This window comes from Trichosurus vulpecula, chromosome 7 (assembly GCF_011100635.1).
Source record: "Trichosurus vulpecula isolate mTriVul1 chromosome 7, mTriVul1.pri, whole genome shotgun sequence".
NCBI lineage: Eukaryota > Metazoa > Chordata > Mammalia > Diprotodontia > Phalangeridae > Trichosurus > Trichosurus vulpecula.
The window spans coordinates 158032047-158053165 of record NC_050579.1 but is presented as its reverse complement, the minus strand read 5'-3'; the positions used below and the strand labels follow the sequence as shown (position 1 = coordinate 158053165).

The 21119-nt window shown below is 39.5% G+C and overlaps 1 protein-coding gene across 1 annotated transcript in view; it reads left to right on the top strand.

Annotated features, from left to right (window-relative positions):
• Nucleotides 1-21119, top strand: part of ARMC2 (armadillo repeat containing 2) — a 171502-nt gene that overhangs the window by 133382 nt on the left and 17001 nt on the right. Inside the window, exon 13 of the mRNA XM_036765854.1 lies at nt 19482-19800. Within this exon, the coding sequence (XP_036621749.1) occupies nt 19482-19800 (319 nt within the window). The remainder of the gene's footprint in view (nt 1-19481; nt 19801-21119) is intronic.

The following is a 21119-nucleotide window of genomic DNA, read 5'->3' as shown; positions in this document are numbered from 1 at the left end:
CAGAGACTGGGTTGTTCCAAGTGTGCACACATACAACATTTCTGAGAGACGGTTTATGTTGAGAAGATGGGTCCTTGTTCCAGGGAACAGCTTGAGATCATTAAAAGCACTGCATAGCTTCACAGATGTAATCCCATCCCTGCTTAGTTCTGGATCCAACACATGGTCCATCTACTTTGCCTGTCCCAAACATAAGCACTGTCCTCTCTATACACTCTCTCATTTGGTGACTTCATCAGATCTCATGGCTTTAATTATCACCTCTATGCAGATGACTCCCAGATCTATATATCTAGCCCTATTCTCTCTTTCTCGTTCCAGTTCTACATCACCGGCATCCTGTTGAGTGTTTCAAACTCAAAGTCAACATGTCTAAAACAGAATTACTTATCATCTCTCCCCCAAACTCACCCCTCTTATGAGTTTTCTTATTTATGCTCATAGCCCCACCATCCTCTTAGTTACCCAGATTCTCAACCACGATTATTTTTGACTTCTCACTCTCACTTGCCCCCACATATCCAGTCAGTTGTCAAATTTTGTTGTTTCTAATATTCCTCCATAACATCTCTAAAATACCTCCCCTTCTCTCCACTCAAACAGCCCCTACCCTAGTTCAGCTCCTTATCACCTCTCAGTAGGGCTGTTTAAATAGTCTCTTAATTTTTCTCCCTGTCTCAAGTCTTTCCAGATCCCTATCTATCCTTTATCTAGCTGTTCCTCACTAAGAAAGGACTTGTTCTGAGATTTAATCAAGGATTGAGTGTCTAGGGTGTGCCAGGCACTATGCCAGGTCCTGGCAATACAAATAATAAAGCATGAAACAATCACTCTTTGAAACTCACATTTCAATGAGGGAGACAATGACATATATAAATACATAGTTGAAATAGAATAAAGAGAATAAATAATAAATAAGAATAATGTACGTGAATAAATAAGAATAAAATAGAATACATAGTTAAAATAGAACAAAGAATAAATGATAAATAAAAATATAAATAAATAAGAATAAAATAGAATACATAGTTAAAATAGAACAAAGAATAAATGATAAATAAAAATATAAATAAATAAGAATAAAATAGAATAGATACATAGTTAAAATAAGGTGGTGTGGAAGTGAGGGTACTTGTACTTGAGAAGACCAGAAAAAACTTGACATGGGAAGTGGTACCTGAGCTGCATCTTGGAAGAAAAGAAAGATTCCAATAGATGGAGGTGAGGAGAGAGCGCACTCAATCCATGGCCAGTGGAAAGGCGTATCGATGTGAAAATGGTGTGCTGTATGTGAGGAACAGAGAAAAGGATGGTTTGCTTAGAGCACAGAATGTGAAGAGGAGGTAATATATATTGGGGGTAGAAAGATAGGTTGGGCCTAATTGTAGAGTTTTAAAAGCTAAACAGAGGAGCTTATATGTCATCCTTGAGGCAATAGCGAGCCAGTGTAAGTATGCTCTCACCTAAAAATAGGAACATCTCAGAGGGTCTCACCATCTATAATGAATCTTTGTCTTCTGTTTGTATTCTTGGTGAAAGGCCCCCCCATAACTGTGGCAAGCACCTCTGGTGAGCGTATGTCTCCTTGTTTTATGCTTCTCTTCACGTTAATCATAGTCATTGACACACAGTTATCTTTGTCCTTGTATTTATCAAGGAATTTTGTACAATCTTAACATATGTGGATTAAGAGACTCTTTGGAAGAGAGCCTTTAAATATGTGTTTTATTTGACTGAATCAAATGCATTTTTTGTGGTTATTATCAAGTGCAGTTGAGATTCTATTTTCTCTGTACGTTTTAGTCATTTATGTAATTATATGTAGTCTGCTGTAAAGAAGCATTTGTAAAAAGATTGCTAATTTCCTCCTCCTGTTTCCAGCAACAATACTCCTAACACACAAGGAGATCATTCTCATAAAGATCTTATAAAGATGAGAAAGTAAGCACAGGCTTAGGAATCAGTAGTTTTTAAAAATATTCCTGAGGGCTGCTTTTCTGAATATTGTTCATCCTCTTCCTGAGATATCTTGTAAAGGCCTCCTCCAGTGCTTTCAAGGCTGTGTAACCTCTAGCACTGATTCCGTTTTACCATTGATTTGGTCATGCTATTCTTCCAAACTGTGCCATCTTCACTTCTTCCTAGAGTACTTAGAGATTGAGGTTTTCAGGTCCAAATGAGGCAATTACTATGCTGTAGCTGAGAATAGATCAATATAGAAGTGATGACAGATTTATTTATTTGTTGTTGTCCTGCCAGTTTCATCTGTGAATGCTCTTTGGGTGATGTGACTTTTTTAGGTCTCATGCCTAGCCTTTTAAATATTTGTTTTGGTTTCCGTGCCTTTAAAAAAAAACTGTCGTAAAAGGTGAAACTGCTCATAATCTGTTTTTCTCTACAACAGTATTTTATAAATAGTTGCTATTCCAATCTTGTTCTGGGCCACCATCTGTCTCTACTAGGTAAGGAGATCATTGTTTTTTGTCCCAACCAGTTTCTAGGCTCCTTTGGCCTCTGCGTTGTGGCTACTATTTTATATCAGTTAAACTTTTGAAGGACTTGATGGTAATTAAATATAGTATCTGTCCTCTTCCATTTACCAGTTTGGGGCTTCAATAACTTATCATCCTCTACAATATATAGTGAAGCATATAGTATAGTTAACTTTGTAGTGGTTTTTTGTTCCTGTTTTCATAACCTCTGTAATATTAAGCTGTTCTAGGAAATGAAATTTGTTATTTCCTTTAGATATGTGAAACCAACTCTACTAACTCCTGTTTGTTTGTCCAAGAAGAATCTTTGAGCCATCCTGCCATTTAGCTGTAACTTCCTTTTGTTGAATGATTTCTTTTTATCACAAGAATATCAGTATCAATGCGGTTCATTTCTTCCAATAGTTTATCAATTCACAGGTCATTGGATAGAGTGTGGGGGTAGGGTTGGTCAAAGTGGTGCAGAGTGCTGTCTACTCATGGGTAGTTTTGTGCCTGGAAGGGAGGTGACCCATCCTTCAGAGAGTCCATCCTGTGCCTTTTTGGTGGTTGTCTTTGTTATTGTTGTTGTTCATCTTTGTGGGGCAGAGGAGGCCCAGGATAGGACTGCTACAGTGACAAGACCTGGTGCTGGGCAAAGAATTAGACTCACAATATACAGCAGAGGACTGTAAGGCATTGGGTGCATGAAAATGGCAGGAAGGAAATATCCTCCATGTTGGTTTCTTGGGATAAAGCCCTGTCAGGTTGCCTTTATAAACGGCCATAACCCCAAGTACATATAAAGTATGATTTGATTTACAAATAAAAAAACCCAGTATATCATTAAGGCAGAATTCATGATTTCAAAGAAAATCATGAATATGCCAGAATGGTCCAGAATCACAGGATATAAGGAATTCTCTAAGTAGAAGGCAGTGGAGTTAAAGCATTTATTCAAGCTCCAAAATAGCAGACCCACAGACCAGTGTCCCCAATTTGATATCCTGGCAAGAACCTTCCAAAACCAATATGCCCATCTCACAATGGTGACCGGGAGGTTACAGAAAAATATTATGGCAGCAAGCCAAGCCATACTGGTGCTTCCCCCCAATGTTAGGGCCCTCCAGTAAGAAGATTACCCACTGGCCTCAAGCCCTTGCTCAGCACTCTCCAGTCTGCACGAGGATCAGCTCTGCTTTTAGTAGCGCCTGCTGCCTCCCCCACTGCTGCTTCCGCTGCTGCCACCACCACCGCTTCTCCTTCTCCTGCGTCCACTACATCTCAATCTCCAAGCTATGCTCTCTCCTTTTATATAGTCGCTAGACGTCATCCTGTCAACTAGAACGTTATCTGAGCCACCAGAACTCAGGCACCTACCATTGGCTCCAGTCTTAGCCACTCTCCCTAGGACCTGGAGATCCCCCCCCCCGAAGCCTATTCAAATGGGGAGGAAAGATCTTCTCGTTTACTGATTGCCTTTACACCCAGTGAGCTTTTCAGAACCATGTGTTTTTTAAACAGCCTTTTTTGATCTCCAGGTAGAAATGCTTCCCCTCAGACAAAAAAAAAATGGTATTCTATCACCCAATCTCTCCCCTCCCTCTCTGGGTCCTCTCCAGTATACTTATCATATTCTAAATCAGGGCTGTCCAACCTTAGGTTTTTATTGAAACAATAGACAATATATTTTGATTTGCTATTTTAGTGAGAGTAGCTTGGCATCGTTTACTAAAGCATTTATGTGAATTTCTATACTGTCCGCATTTTGGACAGCCCTGATCTAAGCTATATCATTACTTTTTGTATAAATGGTTTTGCCTCCCTATTTCCACCCCATTCTTTAGACCATATACTCTTTGATGGGATGGGGACTGTGCTATTTTCCCTCTTTATATCTGGTGATATAACACAGAGCCTTGCATGTAGCCCTTAAGAAATTGGAATTGAATTTTATCTGCACAAGAAATGTAATACACAAGGGTAGATGTTAGGAATCTACCTTAGACCTTTCTCCAGCTCCTCTAAAAAGAGTTTCACATCAGCAAATATGTGAGACTTTTTCTCGCATTTATTTCTTTTACTTCACTTTGACCAAAATCCAGGGCACACCTAAGAAGTGAAGTCTGTGTAAAATTGTTAGAAAAAACTAAACTCATTATTGCATTTGGCTTCATTAAAAGCCTTTGTTTCACAACTAAACTTTAACATTTGGTCAGATGTCTTAACAAACAATGAATTAAATGCAATGCAGTAGCCCAGATCCCATTCATTTATAAATATAAATGTATTTCTTGATTTTTGTGATCTAAATGTGCATTTGCTACAGACACAGATATGCTGACAGACAGGCTTAACAACTGCTGGGATGAGCAGAATCAAAGCTGTTACTTTTGACTCCTGGCAATTGGCTATGACATCAGCATTTTGGTACTTAGCATTTCATATGTTGCACCTGTAAACTTGGTTCATTTCTGGAATTGTTTTCCATATTTTATGACTGCTTACTGTAAAAAAAAAAAAAGGATGTAAGTAAAATGAATCTTTTTAAAACTTGCCATATTTTTCTTAACAGGTCACAAGTCAAAATTGTGAAGGTGATTATTTGTATCCTATCTGATTTTCTGAAATTTTATTATGCTCCCTAGATCACCTTCATGCTGTGAGCTTTGAATGTGAAATCAGAAGATCTGGGGTTCTCTTCCAGTTCTGCCACTTTTTACCTTGGGCTAATCATTTCTAAGTGCCCTAATTTTCTAATATGTAAAATGCAGATTTGCAGAGGACACAGAGAGGGAGGGGTAAGATTGTGGGTTCAAGGAATGTTTTGAGTTTTTGGTCTTGTTTTTTTGGGGGGGGGCTGAGGTTGGTTCTGAAAAATTGAGTGTTTTGTAAATCAAATCATATGCTAGATGTATTTGGGCATCTGGCTGTTTTAATCCCATAATGAAGGCAGATCCTCTGAACAGGTTGTTGTAAGGATCAAGTAGACTACATAAAGTGCTTTATGAAACATAAAAAATACTATATAAAGTCAGTTATCGGCATCACTAATGTACATTTTTTAAGGTCTCGGCCGTACAAGCCAATAGTTTCCGTGTTGCTTTCAAAGATTTGTTTTGCCCTTAAAGCACAGAACCTGGCACATGCTAAATGCTTAATAAATGCCGGTTGACTTGACTTGACATGCCCTAGTTAGGCTACATCTTAAATATTTGGTTCTCAGAGCCACATTTTAGGAAGGACACTGACCAGATAGCAAATGATCAGACCAGGGTGATGGCCATACTAAGGGACTTGAGATTGTATCTTATGAGCTTTAGTTAAGGGAAATGGGTATGTGTATTGGAGGTGTTGAGTCAGAAAAGATAAGATTTGGAAGAGATGGCATAGCTATCTTTAAATATCTGAAGGGATGTCGTGGAAGAGTAAATAGATTTGTTCTATTTGACCTCAAATGGCATAATTAAGAATATTGAGGGGGGGAACTACAGAGAAACAGATTTACCCTTAATATAAGGAGAAACTTTCTAACATATAAAGAGATAAAATGGGCTTCCCTAGGTAATAGTAGGTACCTTGTCGCTGGATGTCTTTAAATAGAGGGTGAAGAACCATTTGTCAGGGATGCTATGGAGGAGATTCATGTATGGTTTGTACTAGGTGACTCTTCTAAGGCCCCTGGTAATCTGGAGATTCTGTTATTCTGTCTATAAATCCCGACTACTACTGTAGAGCTCTTCCTGTTCTCTCTGTGGAGAGTTAGAATATCATAAGATGTACTTTATTTTTGAGTATTAATTGACAACTCAGTATGACAGGTGATTGTTTATTTAGCTTATTTTAAAATTCTATCTTTAGTTTTCATTAATTTGTTTTCATTTTAGAACTACTGCCATATCAGAACGCTTCTCAAACTGTGGGCTTGTATTCTCATGTCCAACTTTGGAGGTCATGTTTAACTAATTCTAGGCTGGGACCCTTCTAAGATATTGTCTTTCTTTAGTCCTCCATTATATACCTTGATTAACCTTGTAAAACCTTTAACATTTAACTAGAATATTCTGGTAAAGGGTTTGTGGGTAGAGATTGTGGTGATTTGAAAATGAATAGTGGGATATCTGAATAACACATGAACTGAAAGGAACAGAAACTACTTTTTAATCTAGCTCCCTGATCCTTCCCTGACACCAGTCAATTAACAGGCATTTAATTAGTGCCTCCTGTGTAGTGGTTGCTATCCTAGGCACCAGGAATACAAAGTCAAAAATAAAAGCTCCCCTCAAAGGGGCTTACATTCTGTGGGTAGAAACAGTACACATGTCTATCTCTCTCCCATTTCTCCAAGCTGTCTCTTTTCCTCCCTTCTTCCTTCCCTCTGTGTGTGTGTGTGTGTGTGTGTATGTACATAAACATATATATGTGTGTATAGATAGAAGGTAAAGCTAGGTACATAAATAGATAGAAAGGAGAACCACAAGGTTAACATAAAGCCTAACCTTGGTAAGGACCTTGATTTTCCTCCTCATGGTGTTTGGGAGGGTTTCTTTGTCCCTTCTTTAGAACCTTTGTAGAGTAGTCCCGTGTCTTTTTTTCTTTCTCTCCTTTTTGCCAAGCAGAAGAGATGATGACTTTTCTCCTCAGGTTCCTACCTGCTTGGTAGATGCTCCCGTTTGGCTAAATTCTTTGCTCTCTCACTAGGGCCCCTGCCTTGGCGTTCTTTTCTCTTTCAGTTTTCCTCCTTTTTCAGAACATGCTGCGGTTCTTGGCCCCTTCCCACTCCCCAACTCTGAGCATTACTGCTTTTTGAAAGCAGCCACTGGTTTGACTTTGTAGAACTGCTTCCCCTGTACCGCCGTCTTTTAGCCAGAAGATGTGGCAATGATGTTAAATACAAAAACACCAGGGACACACTGCTTAAATAAGAAAGGACTTCAGATTTCCCCCCCTGATGCTTCTGTATTTAATATCATTACTTATGCTTTGACATTCTTTGGTGCTTAACTGATTTTTTAAAAAATGATTTTGACCTGGCCTATTACTCTGAATCACAGGGGTTCCGAATGGGAGCCATAGAGCAGTAGACTGTCATTCCCCTTACAAGAGCAGAGATAATGTTGAATTAATTATCAGTTCCTGAAAAGGATGGGGGGAGGAGGGGAGATGTGACAGAGGAAATGTACAGTCTCTAGTCCTGCCTGGAGATTAAGGCGGAGGTCAGGGGAGTCATGGGGGCCAGGCTGGTCATAGAAGGGTGAGGCATCTCCCATATTTCCAGTTGGTGTAACTAAATATCTATGTTCTTATTGATCCATTATTCATAAAGGAAGGATTAATTTGATTATTTCATAATGGAGGATATTACTTTTTTCTAGGTGGTTAAATTCTATGCCTCCATTTATGAACATTGCTACTAAGTAACACAGTGGATAGAGTTCGAGGCCTGGAGTCAGGAAAACTCATCTTTCTGAGTTCAATTCTGGCCTCTGACACTTATATTGTGTGACCCTGGCTAAGTCACTTAACCCTGCTTACCTCAGTTTCCTCATCTGTAAAATAAACTGGAGGAGGAAATGGCCAACTTTTCCAATATCTTTGCCAAGAACACTCCAAATGGGTTGCAGAGAGTTGACAGGACTGAAAAGCAACTAGACAGCAACAACTTGCTGAGGGCGTCTGTAGTTTGGGTGTATTTTATAGAATAGGGTAAGGGGCTACAAATCAAATCTTGATTCTCAATTCACAGCTTCAAACTACACAACACATTTTTAAAAAAATCATTAATTAATATTTATTAATTTATTAACAAAGTATTCTGAGGAACTGGATTTTCTGGTTACATAAAGTGTGTATGCAAGGGGACTATCTGCCTTTTAAATACTATAAACCCAAATCTAGTCCTTACCCTTGAAAAGTATTCTCAAATATATTCTACTTTTCTGCTCTAGTAAATATAGAAGGCAAAACCTAATCTCCTTTCTCACTACTTAGGCAGAAGGGACCACACACTTCTCATGCCTAATGATGACAATAATAGTAATTATTATCATAGCAATAATACCTTAAAATTTGCCAAATGTGTTCCTCATGCCAAGTCTGTAAGTTGCCGGTAGTACAGCTAATATTGCAATTTTAGAATTAGGAAGCAATTCTCAGAGTTACTTTTCCTGGGTCACACAGCTGGTAAATATTTGAAACAAGATTTGAAGACAGGTCTGTGCTGACCCCAAGTCCAGCAGCCTTTTCACTATATCATACTGCTTCAACAGCAAGGGTGCGTGCCTGAAATAGAAACATTTGGAAGAAGGACAGTTTTAGAGGGTCACATGAGTTCCATTTTGGACATGTGGAGTTTAAAAGCTGAGGGGACGTCAGTATGGAAGTATATAGCGGGCAGCCAGTGATGTGAGACTGGAATTCCAGTAAAACTTTAGGTTTAAATATTTAGATTTGGAGATTATTTGCAGAGGGATGATAACTAAATCCACAGGAACAGATGACATTACCATGGGAAAGAAAATGGAGCAGAGAAGAAGGCCCAGGACAAAGCCTTGACAAACACTCGTATTTTGGAGGCGGGAAATACCTGATGATTTAGCAAAGGACTAAATGGATAAGTAGGAGGTAGCATAACCTTAGCCAGGAGTGTAGGAGGAGAACCAAGGGAGAGAATCCAGGAAGTAGGGTTGGCCAACAGTTTCACTTGCTGAATATAGGTCAGGGAGTCTGAGAATTGAGAAGAGGCTATTGGATTTAGCCATTAAGAGATATCTGGTAAACTGGGAGAAATTGGTTTCTGTAGAATGGTGGGGCAAGAAGTTGGATTGCAAAAGGTTGAAAAATGAATGGGAGATAAGAAAATTAGCACAGTATAGTCTAGGAATTTGGATGTGAAAGGGAGGAAAGATATAGGAGAATAAGTAGATTAGGGTTAAACAGAAGTTATTTTAAGAATGAGGAGACCTGTGCATGTTTGTAAGCTTCCGTAGTAGATAGGGAGAAATAGATTGACAATATGTATGAGTGTGTATTCTGAGAGACAGATACAATGACAAAGAAATAAACAGAGACAGATACAAAGACAGAATGAGAATGATTTGTGAAATTCCTATAGGAGAAGGAAGGTATGGAGTTACGTGGAATTGGGGACAAAAGGAGAAACGTTAGACAGCAAAAGAGGAAAGTTTGTCTGTTGCTCAGAGAATGGAGAAAAGAATGAAGGGAGGCCAGATGAACTAGTGGTAGGAGGTCATGGGATGAGTTCTCATTTGTAAACTACTCTAAACAAATCTAGAAAAATGTATCAGATCGAATCCTGATGGAGAAATCCAGGAAAAAAAAAAGGCACCATGAGCCCTTTAGCCCGTATTAGCATGAAGAGCCAGATAGGAGAGGTCTTTGGATAGTAAAGATGGGCCAGGAGTACACAGTGCATGGAGTGCAACTAGGGAGAGGCTGTACACCAGGACAAGGGGGGTCCCAGTCTGGACCACCCCCAGACCTAGACCAGAGCACTGCTAAAGAGATAGGTGCTAACTGATAACTTTGTCTTCCACTACCCAATTCTGGATCATAGATCCAGGGTGGAGCAAGAAGTAAAAGGAAGAGACAGTCCCAGATAGTCCTAGGTAGCATACTGAGAAAGGAGGAAGTTCAGAAGTAGCAGCAGCAATGTGGCTCAGATCCCATAATCAGAGTAGGGTGTTAACTTACTAGCATATAGGTCAGCGTGCAGAGGAATAACCAAGGCAGGACTCTCAGACCAAAAAGGAGTCTACGGTTCTGCCACTATGAACCAACACTTGGCTGATAAGACTGACTCCAGCAGCAGTTTATCTTTGCTCAAACCCACACTCAAGGTCAGGAACTTGCAGAACTCAGATCAGAGGAATAGTAATCAAATTTTGCCTTGGATCACATCACTTTGGGAGCACTGAAAGCTTTCAGATCCCTGCCCTGTTCCTGAGATCCTAGAATAACAACACTCAAGAAAACAACAGGACCAGCCCAGACCTTCCCTCGAGAAGTAAGGCTGAGCCCAGCCCTAACCTCAAGTCTGAAGTCAGGAAGTAGGTTGGAAGAATGGACAAACAAAAAAAGAACCGCACCATAATGAGCTATTGTGATGGCAGGGATGCTCAAGACAAAAACACAGATGAAGAGAGTAACTCCAAAGTATCTACAAGCAGTGCCTCAGAGTATACAAATTGGGCACAAACTCTATTAGAATTCCTGGAAGAGATGAAGCAAGAGTTAAAAAAAAAGAGTTAAAATGTTTTTACAAATAGAATTAGAACACTTGAGGGGGAGAAATGGAAAAGAAGTGAGAACTATGAAAAGGGAATTGGAAAGGGAATTACAAGCTTAGAACAAGATGTATAAAACCTTACCTAAGCAACAAACTCCCTGAAAATGAGAATGGACCAAATTAAAGCTAATGACTCCATGAGGCAACAAGAAATATCAAAGTCAAAAGGCTGAAAAAATAGAAAATGTAAGGTATCTCATAGCAAAAACAACTGATCTGGAACATAGATTGAGGAGAAGAAATTTAAGAATTACTAGCCATACCAAATAAGAATCTAGATATCCTGTTTAAGCATCTTAAGAGAAAACTACCCAGATTTCTTAGAACCAGAGTAGAAATGGAATCCACTGGTCACCTCCTGAATGAAACTCCAAAATGAAAACTCTCAGGAACATCAAAATTCAGTGTTTCCAATTTTTTTTTAAAAAAATGCTGCAATCAGCATTAAGGTACCAATTAAAAAATTAAAGTACCAAAGAGCCACGGTCAGGATCACACATAATTTAACAGCTGTCACGTTTTAGGAGCAGAGAGCTTGGAATATGATATTCCAGAAGGCAAAAGATAAGGGCTTACAGCCAAGAATAACTTACCCAAAAAAACTGAGTGTAATGCTACAGGGGGAAAAATAGATTTTTAATAAAATAGAGGACTTCCAAGTATCCCTGATGAAAAGACCAGAGCTGCAGAGAAACTTTGAAGTTCAGACACAGAAGTAAAGAGAAACATGAAAAAATGAAGCAACAATTATAAAGGACTAAACAAAGATAAATTGCTTACATACAGATAAGAGGTTGTGACACATGTGTCCCCTCTGAACCCTGTCATCATTAGGGTTCATTGAGGGAGTTTAATTAGACAAGCTTAGAAAGTGGTTCTGTTATATCTTGATGACTTTTAGAAAAAAATTAAAATAGAGGGGGAAAGGAATACCCTGGGTGGGGCGGGGGGGGGCAGGGCTTGGGAAAGGAAGGCTAGGGAAAATGATTCCCAACATCAAAGTGAACAAGTTGACCACTGTCCACATAAAGAGGAGGGGCTAGATGGGAGTAATTGACATTTGAACCTGACTTTAATCTGAAGTGGTCACACACACACACAAAATCAGGTACAGAAATACTACATTTAACTCAACAGGAAAATGGGAGAGAGAAAGGGGAGAGGAAGAGAAATCAGAGAGAGGTTAGATTAAGGGAAGGATTAGTCCTAAGCAAAACAAACTCTAAGGATGTATAAAGATATTTATAACTTTTTTGAGGTGGCAAAGAATGGGAATCTATGGAGTGCCCACAAATTGGGGACAGGATGAACAAGTTATTGTATATTATATTTGACATTATATATTTCGAATACTATTGTGCTAAATACATCAGCTGGTTGTCAGCAGAGAGGTTAAGGCTAGGTGAGTAGATTTGAGAATCATCAGCATGGAGACGATAATTGAACCCATGGGAGCTGATAAGAACATCAAGAATAAAGGAAGAAGAGAAGAGGGCCCAATTCCGGGTTCTGGGAGACACCCAAGGTTTGGAAATGTAACCTAGGTGAAGCTCTGGCCAAAAACAAAGGCAAGTCAACTAGGATTTAATAAATACCGACTGTGGCAGGCATTGTGCTAAGAGCTGGTCAGATGGGTAGGAGGAGAACCAGGACAGAGAGGTGTCATGAGAATTTAGAGAGAAGAGAGTGTTCTATAAGGTCAGAGGCTGAAGAGAGGTCAAGAAGTATGATGAGCACTAAAAAGAGGCTGTTAGATTTGGCCGTTAAGAAAGAGAGCGGTTTCAGTTGAACAATGTGATCAGAAATCAGACTACAGAGAGTAAAGGAGAGCAGCGAACACACTGATTGTAGCCTTCTCAAGGAGTTTAGCCACAAAAGGGAGGAAGAGAATTGGAAAGATGGCCAGAAAGACGAATGGATCAAATGAGGGTTTTGGGGTTTCCTTTTGAGGATGAGAGAGAGACATGTGGGCATGTTTATAGGCAGCAGGGAAGCAGCTAGCAGACAGGGCAAGACTGAAGATAAATGAGAGTGAAGATCATAGAAGGGGCTGTCTTCTGGAGAAGTCAGAATGGAATTTTCTCAGTAAAATAGGAAGCAAAGTTATTTTCTGAAAAAGACAGTTATGGAGGGGGTGCCATTGGGGGCCTGAGGATGGAGTTTGGAATGGGAATCTGATGGTTAACAAGTGAAGAGTAAAAGGATTACTGTACATTAGTGAGAGCCCAGTCAAGATTAAGTGACAGGAGTGTGGAATAGTCCCAGTAGCCACAGGTTCATGACTTTTCCCAGCAGAGCTCAGGAGTTTGGGGGTAGGAGTAGAGAAGGTGGATTTTGGGAATGAGCCACTATTGAGGATTGGAAGGTTGTTGACAGCAGCAGGACAAGAAGCAAGGAATCCTTGGATGAAGAACAACAATGTATAGTTGGACTGATTAACTATACGATCAAGACTGTTGAGGGAAGAAAATGAGGTTGGTACAAGGGTAATGGACTGGAAGAACAAAGAGGTAGAGAGACTGAAGGTCATGCATGGTGAGAAAGTTTAGGAGAAATGAGCTAGAGGAGAAATAGGAGGACAGAAAATTATGATCAGAGAGTATAATTTAAGAGTTTGTTAATGACTTTTCAGTGATGGGGTGAGTTCTAAGGTGTCAACATCCCTTTGGAAGGCCAAAGGTCAGTAGAGATGTGGGTTATGACAGTTAAAGTGATCGATAAACTGGGACACTTGAGATTTCTGAGAACATCAGTGTGGATATTGAAATCCCCGTAGTGAAGGACATAGGTGGGAATGATAAGGAAGAATTGTTAGCTGGATACTGAACTCTTTCAGAAAAGAAGAATGACCTAGAGGCTTGGGGATTATAGGAGCAAGGGCCTGCAGGGAGTCATGTTAGGTGGGTGGTATGAAGCTAAAGGAAGAGCTGGTTTTCTGAATAAGTCCCTGATATTGACTTGGCATATTCTGTTGTAAACAGGTGCAAAAATAAACAAAACCCTCGGGCATTTAGAATTTCCTCTGGTTAACCCCAGTCTATAAACTTTTTAGAAAGTATGTTTTATTTCTGAACCTCTTCCCTCAGATCCTTTAGTCCCTGTATGTTGTTTGTTGTTCATTTGTTTCAGTCATGTCCGACCCTTCATAACCCCATTTGGCATTTTCTTGGCACAGATACTGGAATGGTTTGCTATTTTCTTCTCTAGCTCATTTTACAGATGAGGAAACTGAGGCAAACAGGGTTAAGTGACTTGCCCAGGGTCACACAGCTAGTGTCTGAGGCCAGATTTGAAGTCAAGGAGAGAAGTCTTCCTGACTCCAAGCCCGGCATTCTATCCACATTACACCATCCAGCCACCACATCCCTGTATGTTTAGGCAAAGCCTGCCTCATCAGCCTGCCTTTGGAATCTTCCACAATTGATCTGCTTGCCTCATTCTTTGGGAGTGCATCTCCTCGGACCAGTTGTGAGGACCCTCTATCCACCCTGGGCAATCCAAGTGCTCTGAAGGTGGGCCTAGGACTTCCTGACTATCAGAGAAAAGGAACTCTTTCGTTCCAGGCTCTTGGGGCCACAAACCATTTTGGTGGTGAAAAACATTGAACATTGTCAGCATTCTCTTAAGAAGAGCTTGTTGTATTCTGAAAATCTTCTTAGAGCTGAAAGGGCTCCAGGAGATGATCTTGCCCAACCCCTCACTTTCCACATGCAAAACCTGAGGCCCAGAGGACTTTAAATGACTTAGCCAAGGTCACACAGTGAGTCATCAGTTGTTTTGTACCACTTCAATAATATTTTTTAAAGCCTGTTAGTGCCTGGCCATATTGAGTAACATGTTTGCTCATTAACAACACAGCATATGCTTAACTAAAGAGAATATCTGATAGACTGTAACTGGAATACACAGTTGAGGTCAGACTTCTTAAAATATAATTGTAACTGTTTGCCTAAACTCTGATTGGCTATGGCTGTTGCTAGGCTGATACCGTTTTAACCCAAATTGCAAAGTCAATATAAACTGGTTAGACTAGACTGTCTGCTTTTTACCCTTCTCTCTGCTGGATTCATTGGCATTTTGTTGTTTCAATGTTTGTGCTAGATTTGATTTAATTTTAAGATCCTTGTGAAATTTGTGCAGTGAATTATGCAAGTAATTTGAAAAAAATTAAGGAAAAGTTATAGAATTTGTAGTCATAAAGGATGAAAGAAGCAACTTTAATTGTTTTGGGTGCGGCATTGGTGGTCCTGGTGAAAAAGTCATTCTTGCCTTTGTAGGGGTTCTTGCTTAGAGGAGGATAAAATATAAATGGAATTTTGTAGGATTCTGTTGAATTCGTTCATGCATTTTTAATAAACATTCAATGAGACATTGCAGTGTAAAAGGAAAAGATGGAAAGAGAAGAGGTTATGATCAGAGAAAGGAATTTAAGAATTCAGGATTAGGCGTGTAGGGTTATGGTGAGGTCGGAGGTGAAGTTCTAAAGACGTGTTAAGGGCAGGGAAATGGTAGGGGGTTCCTTAAGACAAGTCCCTGCCCTTGAGGAAATTGCAATCTTTTATGAGAGATAAAATATGTACATAAATGACTAATACGTATTAAAATGTGATAAGTATTTAAATAAGGCGATACACATGAGAAAATCAGATAGGGAAGAGATCACTACCTCTGGGGCAATCAAGGAAAGTTTCTGGGGTGTTGCTAGGGTAGAGAATGATGTGAGCAAAGGCCTGGAGGTAAGAAATCTGGGATATGCTCAGGAGATGACACTGAGGGAAGTAGTGTGAGATAAAGTTTAAAAAAAAGAAGGATTTAGTCAGATGTTGAGCCCCTTGAATGTGAAGCTAAAATCATCAAAGAGCTATATTTTGAGCCCATTGGATGTATTTGGTAGGCAGTAAGGAATCATTAAACCCATGTGAACCCAACGTTGGCAAAGATAGTATTAATGGCCTCTGAAGTTCCTTCCCACTCTGGTTCGTATAATGCTATGATCTTTCTGGAAAATGAAATTTTCTGACATTAAAAATATATATGCATTTATATAAAGTAACATTTTTATGATGTCCCTTGCTGTGCCTTAGGCAACTATCTATGTTACCTATCTGTAGTATGGCTTTGATTAGTACAATGCTCTTTTTTTATCTGAAGTTGGCACTCAGACCATCCTAGCTCCTAGAACACTTAAGCTTGTTTTCCCCTTTGTACTTTGTCTGGTGATCTAGGCTAAGCTTAGGCTCAAGAGGAAGCGGAAATCATCAAAGAACTACAGCCTCATAAAATGTGGAGTTAATATACTGCCCCTCCTTAGAGACCTTGTTTATTTACCTTCCCATAGGAAGGCCCAGTCAGGCTAAATGATGATGGGCCCAAAGTTCTTTTGTAGAAAAAGAAAAGAACTATTTAGTCTCTTCTCACTTAACAACCATGGCATTGAATAGAAAGAAATTGTTTGAATTTTGATCTCATCGGCTCCCATGGATTTAGATATCATCTTTATGCCCATGATTCTCAGATCTCCTTACCCAGCTCTAACCTCTCTGTTGACCTTCGGTCTTACATCTCTAACTGCCTATTTTGGACATCTCAAGCTGGATTTTCCTGCTGGCTGTCCAGCAGAATTGGTAGTAGCTCAAAAGAAACATGAGGTACACAAATTTAGAGCCATCCCCACTTCAGATGTTCACATGGACTATTTGTGCTGACCTGTGGTAGAGCCTTCCAAGCTCATATTGGTCTGATCAGCTACTGTCAGATAGATACACTGTACATTGACCCCAACATAGTGATGTCATTTCCAGGCCTATTTGATTATGAAGGAGAACAGTCAACCAGACATCTTAAATTCAACCTGTCCAAAATTGAAGTTCTCTTCCCCTACCCCCTATACTTTCTACTTCCTAACTTCACTACTATCCTCCCAGTCATCCAGGCTGAGAACCTAGGTATCACTCCTGATTCCTCACTCTCTCTCATTCTTACTCCCATATCCAGTCTGTTTACAAGACCTGTCAATTTTACCTTCTTAACGCATCTCATATATGCACCCTTCTCTCATCTGACACTGCCACCATCTTGGTTCAGGCCCCCATCACCTCATGGCTGGACTATTGCAATAGCCTGGAGGTTGGACTGCCTGCCACAAGTCTCTCCTCCATTCCGTTCTCCACCTACTTGTCAACATGATCTTCCTGAACTTTAGGTCTGACCATGTCACCATTGGGGCTCCCCGTCACTTTCATGATGAAATGTTTGGTGTCCAAAGGACAGCATAACCTGCTCGATCTTCTCCCTACCCTCCAACTTTCCCAGTCTTTTGGTACCTTATTTAGCCTTAGTCTTTTGTGATCCAGTGACGCTCCCTTGTTATTCCTCACACGATATTCTCCCTCACCAGACTCTGGACATTTTCACTGACTGCCTCTCATGCCTGGAGTTCTCTTCCTCCTCATCTCTACCTCCCAGCTTCCCTGGTTTGCTTCAAGGTCCAGCTAAAATCCCACCTTCTACAAGAAGTCATTCTAGTTCCTCCTTCCCCCTGTTGATTATTTCCAGTTTACCTAGTACATAGCTCATTTGTATATGTCTGCATGTTGTCTTCTCCATTACATTGTGAACTTTTGCCTTTATCTGTATTTCCCAGTGCTTAGCACAGTGCCTGACACATAGGTAGGTCCTTAATAAATGTTCATTGACTAATGGGAAGGCTTTAGGACTTTGATAAAAATAGGTAAGTTGATGTGGTATCACAGGTATGCATATCGATATTTATAGCTCTTATGGTGATGTGGCATCACACAATGCATCATTTTGCTTTCTAATACATTTGGGTAGAGGCTTCCCATGAGAGAAGAGTGGACAGGAGGTTGTTTTCATTTAGCTTATTTCTCTCCCTTTACTGAGAGAATTACTAAGTGTACATATTGGTGTTCTAAGGCATATGCCTCATATATAGTCTTGACCGTTCAGTATCAATTTTACTTTTTTAATTGACAAATTATTTGATGGTCCACATTTCATTCAGCGTATAATGTTTGGGACTACCTGGAAGAAGGTCCCATTGAAGTGGAATCAGGTGTTGACCACATAGATCATTTGTGCATCTAAGTTCTGTACTCAGTACAGCCTGAAATAATTAATCAATCAAATACATAAATAAATAGGGCAATAGATGAGTCGACAAATAAATATGTATGTATGTATGCTTGCATATATAAAATTTCCAAATACATTTCACAGAGCTGATTTTAATTTCAGATCGTATAAATGCATATTTATAAATGTGTGTATACATGTGTATATGTATACGTATATGTATATATATATATATAATATGTAAATATACACCCATAGCATGAGCTATACTTCTTAGAGGAGACCATGGTAGTTTTGTACTACCATTAGTCTTATGCTTAATGGAGTCCCAGGGTATGATACATAAACATGCATGTCTTGCATGCATGTATATAAGTGGATATCTTGTACATATAATGTGCAATACATGAATATATGTGCCTGTACACATGTAAACACATATATACATGTATTTATTTGCTTGTTTATTTATATGGCCCTATCAATCCTAATCTCCAGGACTGGGAATTTGAAGATAGTCTTTTCTTTCACAGGAACACAGTCTGAAAGAGCTCTGGTTGTTGATCTGTGGGCTTGCATCTATACTCTATCTCTGTTAGATTTGACCAGTGGGTAGCCACTTAGTCTTATGATCAGAACATTCTTGATACAAAGTCCTACAAGGGAGGAAGCAGACACAGTTGCCACCTGGCTGGAGGTGAGGCAGATTCAGCCCTTACCCCATCTAAATAAGAGCACGTACACAACAAGGACAGTGTACTTGGAAAAAGGCTCAAGGGTGAGCTATGCTGGCAAGAATCCATGTCATCTGCAGCTCCTTAAAGGAACCCATGGTAGTTTCACACCATCTCTGGCCTTATCCTTAGTGAAGTTCCAGGGTGGATCCTGGGTCTAAACTGCCATGAGCAACCTTTGAAAATTCCCCTGTGCTGCCCATGATAGTGGTCTTAACAAAGCATGGAGAGAGGCCCCAGGCATTCCTTAGATGGTGCCGTCAACTGCTCACAGAAAGCCTTGAACAAATAGATGTTTAGTGTTCCCTAGGGAACGTTACAATTTGTCACTTAATAGTTGTCAAATACACAAAGGTCATCTGGATCAGCATCTGAACTATTGAGGTGTGAGATTGTAGCTAACGTAGATTAGACTAGAGAAACACTCATTTAGATTTAGGGAATTTTAAATCAATTTGAGTAAATTTTAAGTAAACAACTTATGCTGAGTTTGTCCTTGATAGTTTCTTGCTTCATAATAAAGCTTCAGGAGAGACATTGATTTTTGTATAATAACTTAGATATTAGAGAAATATGTTAGAAAAGGGTTTAGAAACTAAAGACCTGTTTACATGACTGTCAATAACAAATCTTGCTCACCTGACTGTTGGTGACTTTTTAGCAGCATCAGTCAGTTTGTTCTTTTTCACGGCTTGCCAGTTGCTTTAATCTCATCTGTAACTTGACCTCTGACTTTGGGGCTCAAATACTCTATGAGGAATATGGTCTGTTCCATCTTGCATTGAGAACCCAAGGGAACGCTGTACTTTTCGCCGATGAGTGTTCCAAGCTTCTTTCCACTCATACAATCCCGGTTATTTATTTTTCTCTTAGGATTTAGTTGTTCGTATTGTTTTCATCCTTGGCAACCTGACCGCGAAAAATAATCAAGCCCGGGAACAGTTTTCTAAGGAGAAAGGTTGCATCACAACCCTCTTATCATTATTCAATACTTACTATGAAATGGATTTGAATTCTACAAAAAAGATGGATGATGAAGAAGAAAAGAACAAGAAACACAAGCAGCCTTCTGAGGTGGAAGATGTCCTCATAAAGGTGATCCGAGTACTGGCCAATATATCCATTCACCCCAGTATAGGGGCAGCTTTGGCTGCGAACCAGCAAGTAGTGGCGTTACTTGTCACCACACTGGGTAAGAGACACCCTTTTGGCCAGGCTTTCTTTTCATTATCTTTATTCAGTCGTTTAGGCCAGTTGGAACGTCTACACGTGGTTAGAGCATCTTCTGGCTCCAGCATGATTAGTGTTTTAGTGGCATAGGTGTGGTGGACCCTAATTAGGACAAATGGTCCTTTTAATGCAGCTACGTCTGTGGGCTGCAGTATTTTCAAATGATAACCCCCAGCCTTCTCAGGCTGTAGGACAGAAAGTTTCCTACTGGGTAATCAGACTTGTCTCATAAATACCATGAGTGGGATCCACAACTGGCCAAATTAAACAAAAAGTGTAAAAGTTCAGACTTGTCCTCTGAATTCTACAGTGGTAAATTCCACATGGTTAAAGTTTGTCAGACAAAAATAATGTTCCTAGATACACTATTTAATTTTAATTTACATTGCTCTACCAATATCAATAACTAACACGGAACACTTTGTTTTCAAAATGCTTTTTATATGTACTATCTCAGTTAAATGTTACATATAAATAAAATGCTCACATTTATCATTGTTTATCCTAATCTATACCCTCAGGCATATGAAGAAAATGATAGCAGAGATAACTTAAATTTACATTGGGCTTTAGGGTTTACAAAGCCCTTTCCACCCAGCAGTCCTGTGACATAGGTAGTGTGTCACATATGTGGAAACTGAGGCTTAGAAATGTTAAGGGACTTGCTTGTGGCCACTCTGCTGGTAAGTGTTAGGTCTGAGATGCCAGCTCTCAGTTCTCGACTGTGCTTCCAATACCTCTTCCAGTGTACCAGCCAGCCTCTCCTTAGTTTAAAAGAAGTAAAGTCCAAGGTAGTTAGCTTGACTGTTACTCTCAACCTCAGTAAAAGATTATGTTTAAGCGATCAGAAGGAAGCTAAGATGTGGTTTGCAGATCATCTGTAAAGTTAGTTTAGTTTAATTTAGGTTAGCTATTCCTGCCTCCCATTAGTACACAGGATGATAATGAGCACAGGTCTTAGAGTTGGAAGGTACTTCAGAAGTCACCTAGTCTGATCCAGCTTTTGGTTTAAAATTTTTTTTTCAATTAATAAAAATCTGTCTTCTCTCCCTTCTGCCACTTTCCCTAATATTGAAAAATAAAGAAAAACAGAAATCTAGTAACAAATACACAGGGCAAAACAAACTTCTGCATTGGTCAAGTCCAATACATATATGTATGTATATGTATAGATGTGTGTATGTAGGTATATGTATATGTGTATATTTACCCACATATGTGTTTGTGCATATATATATATGTAAAGTGTATATTTGAGTATCTGTCTAAGATGGAGAAGAG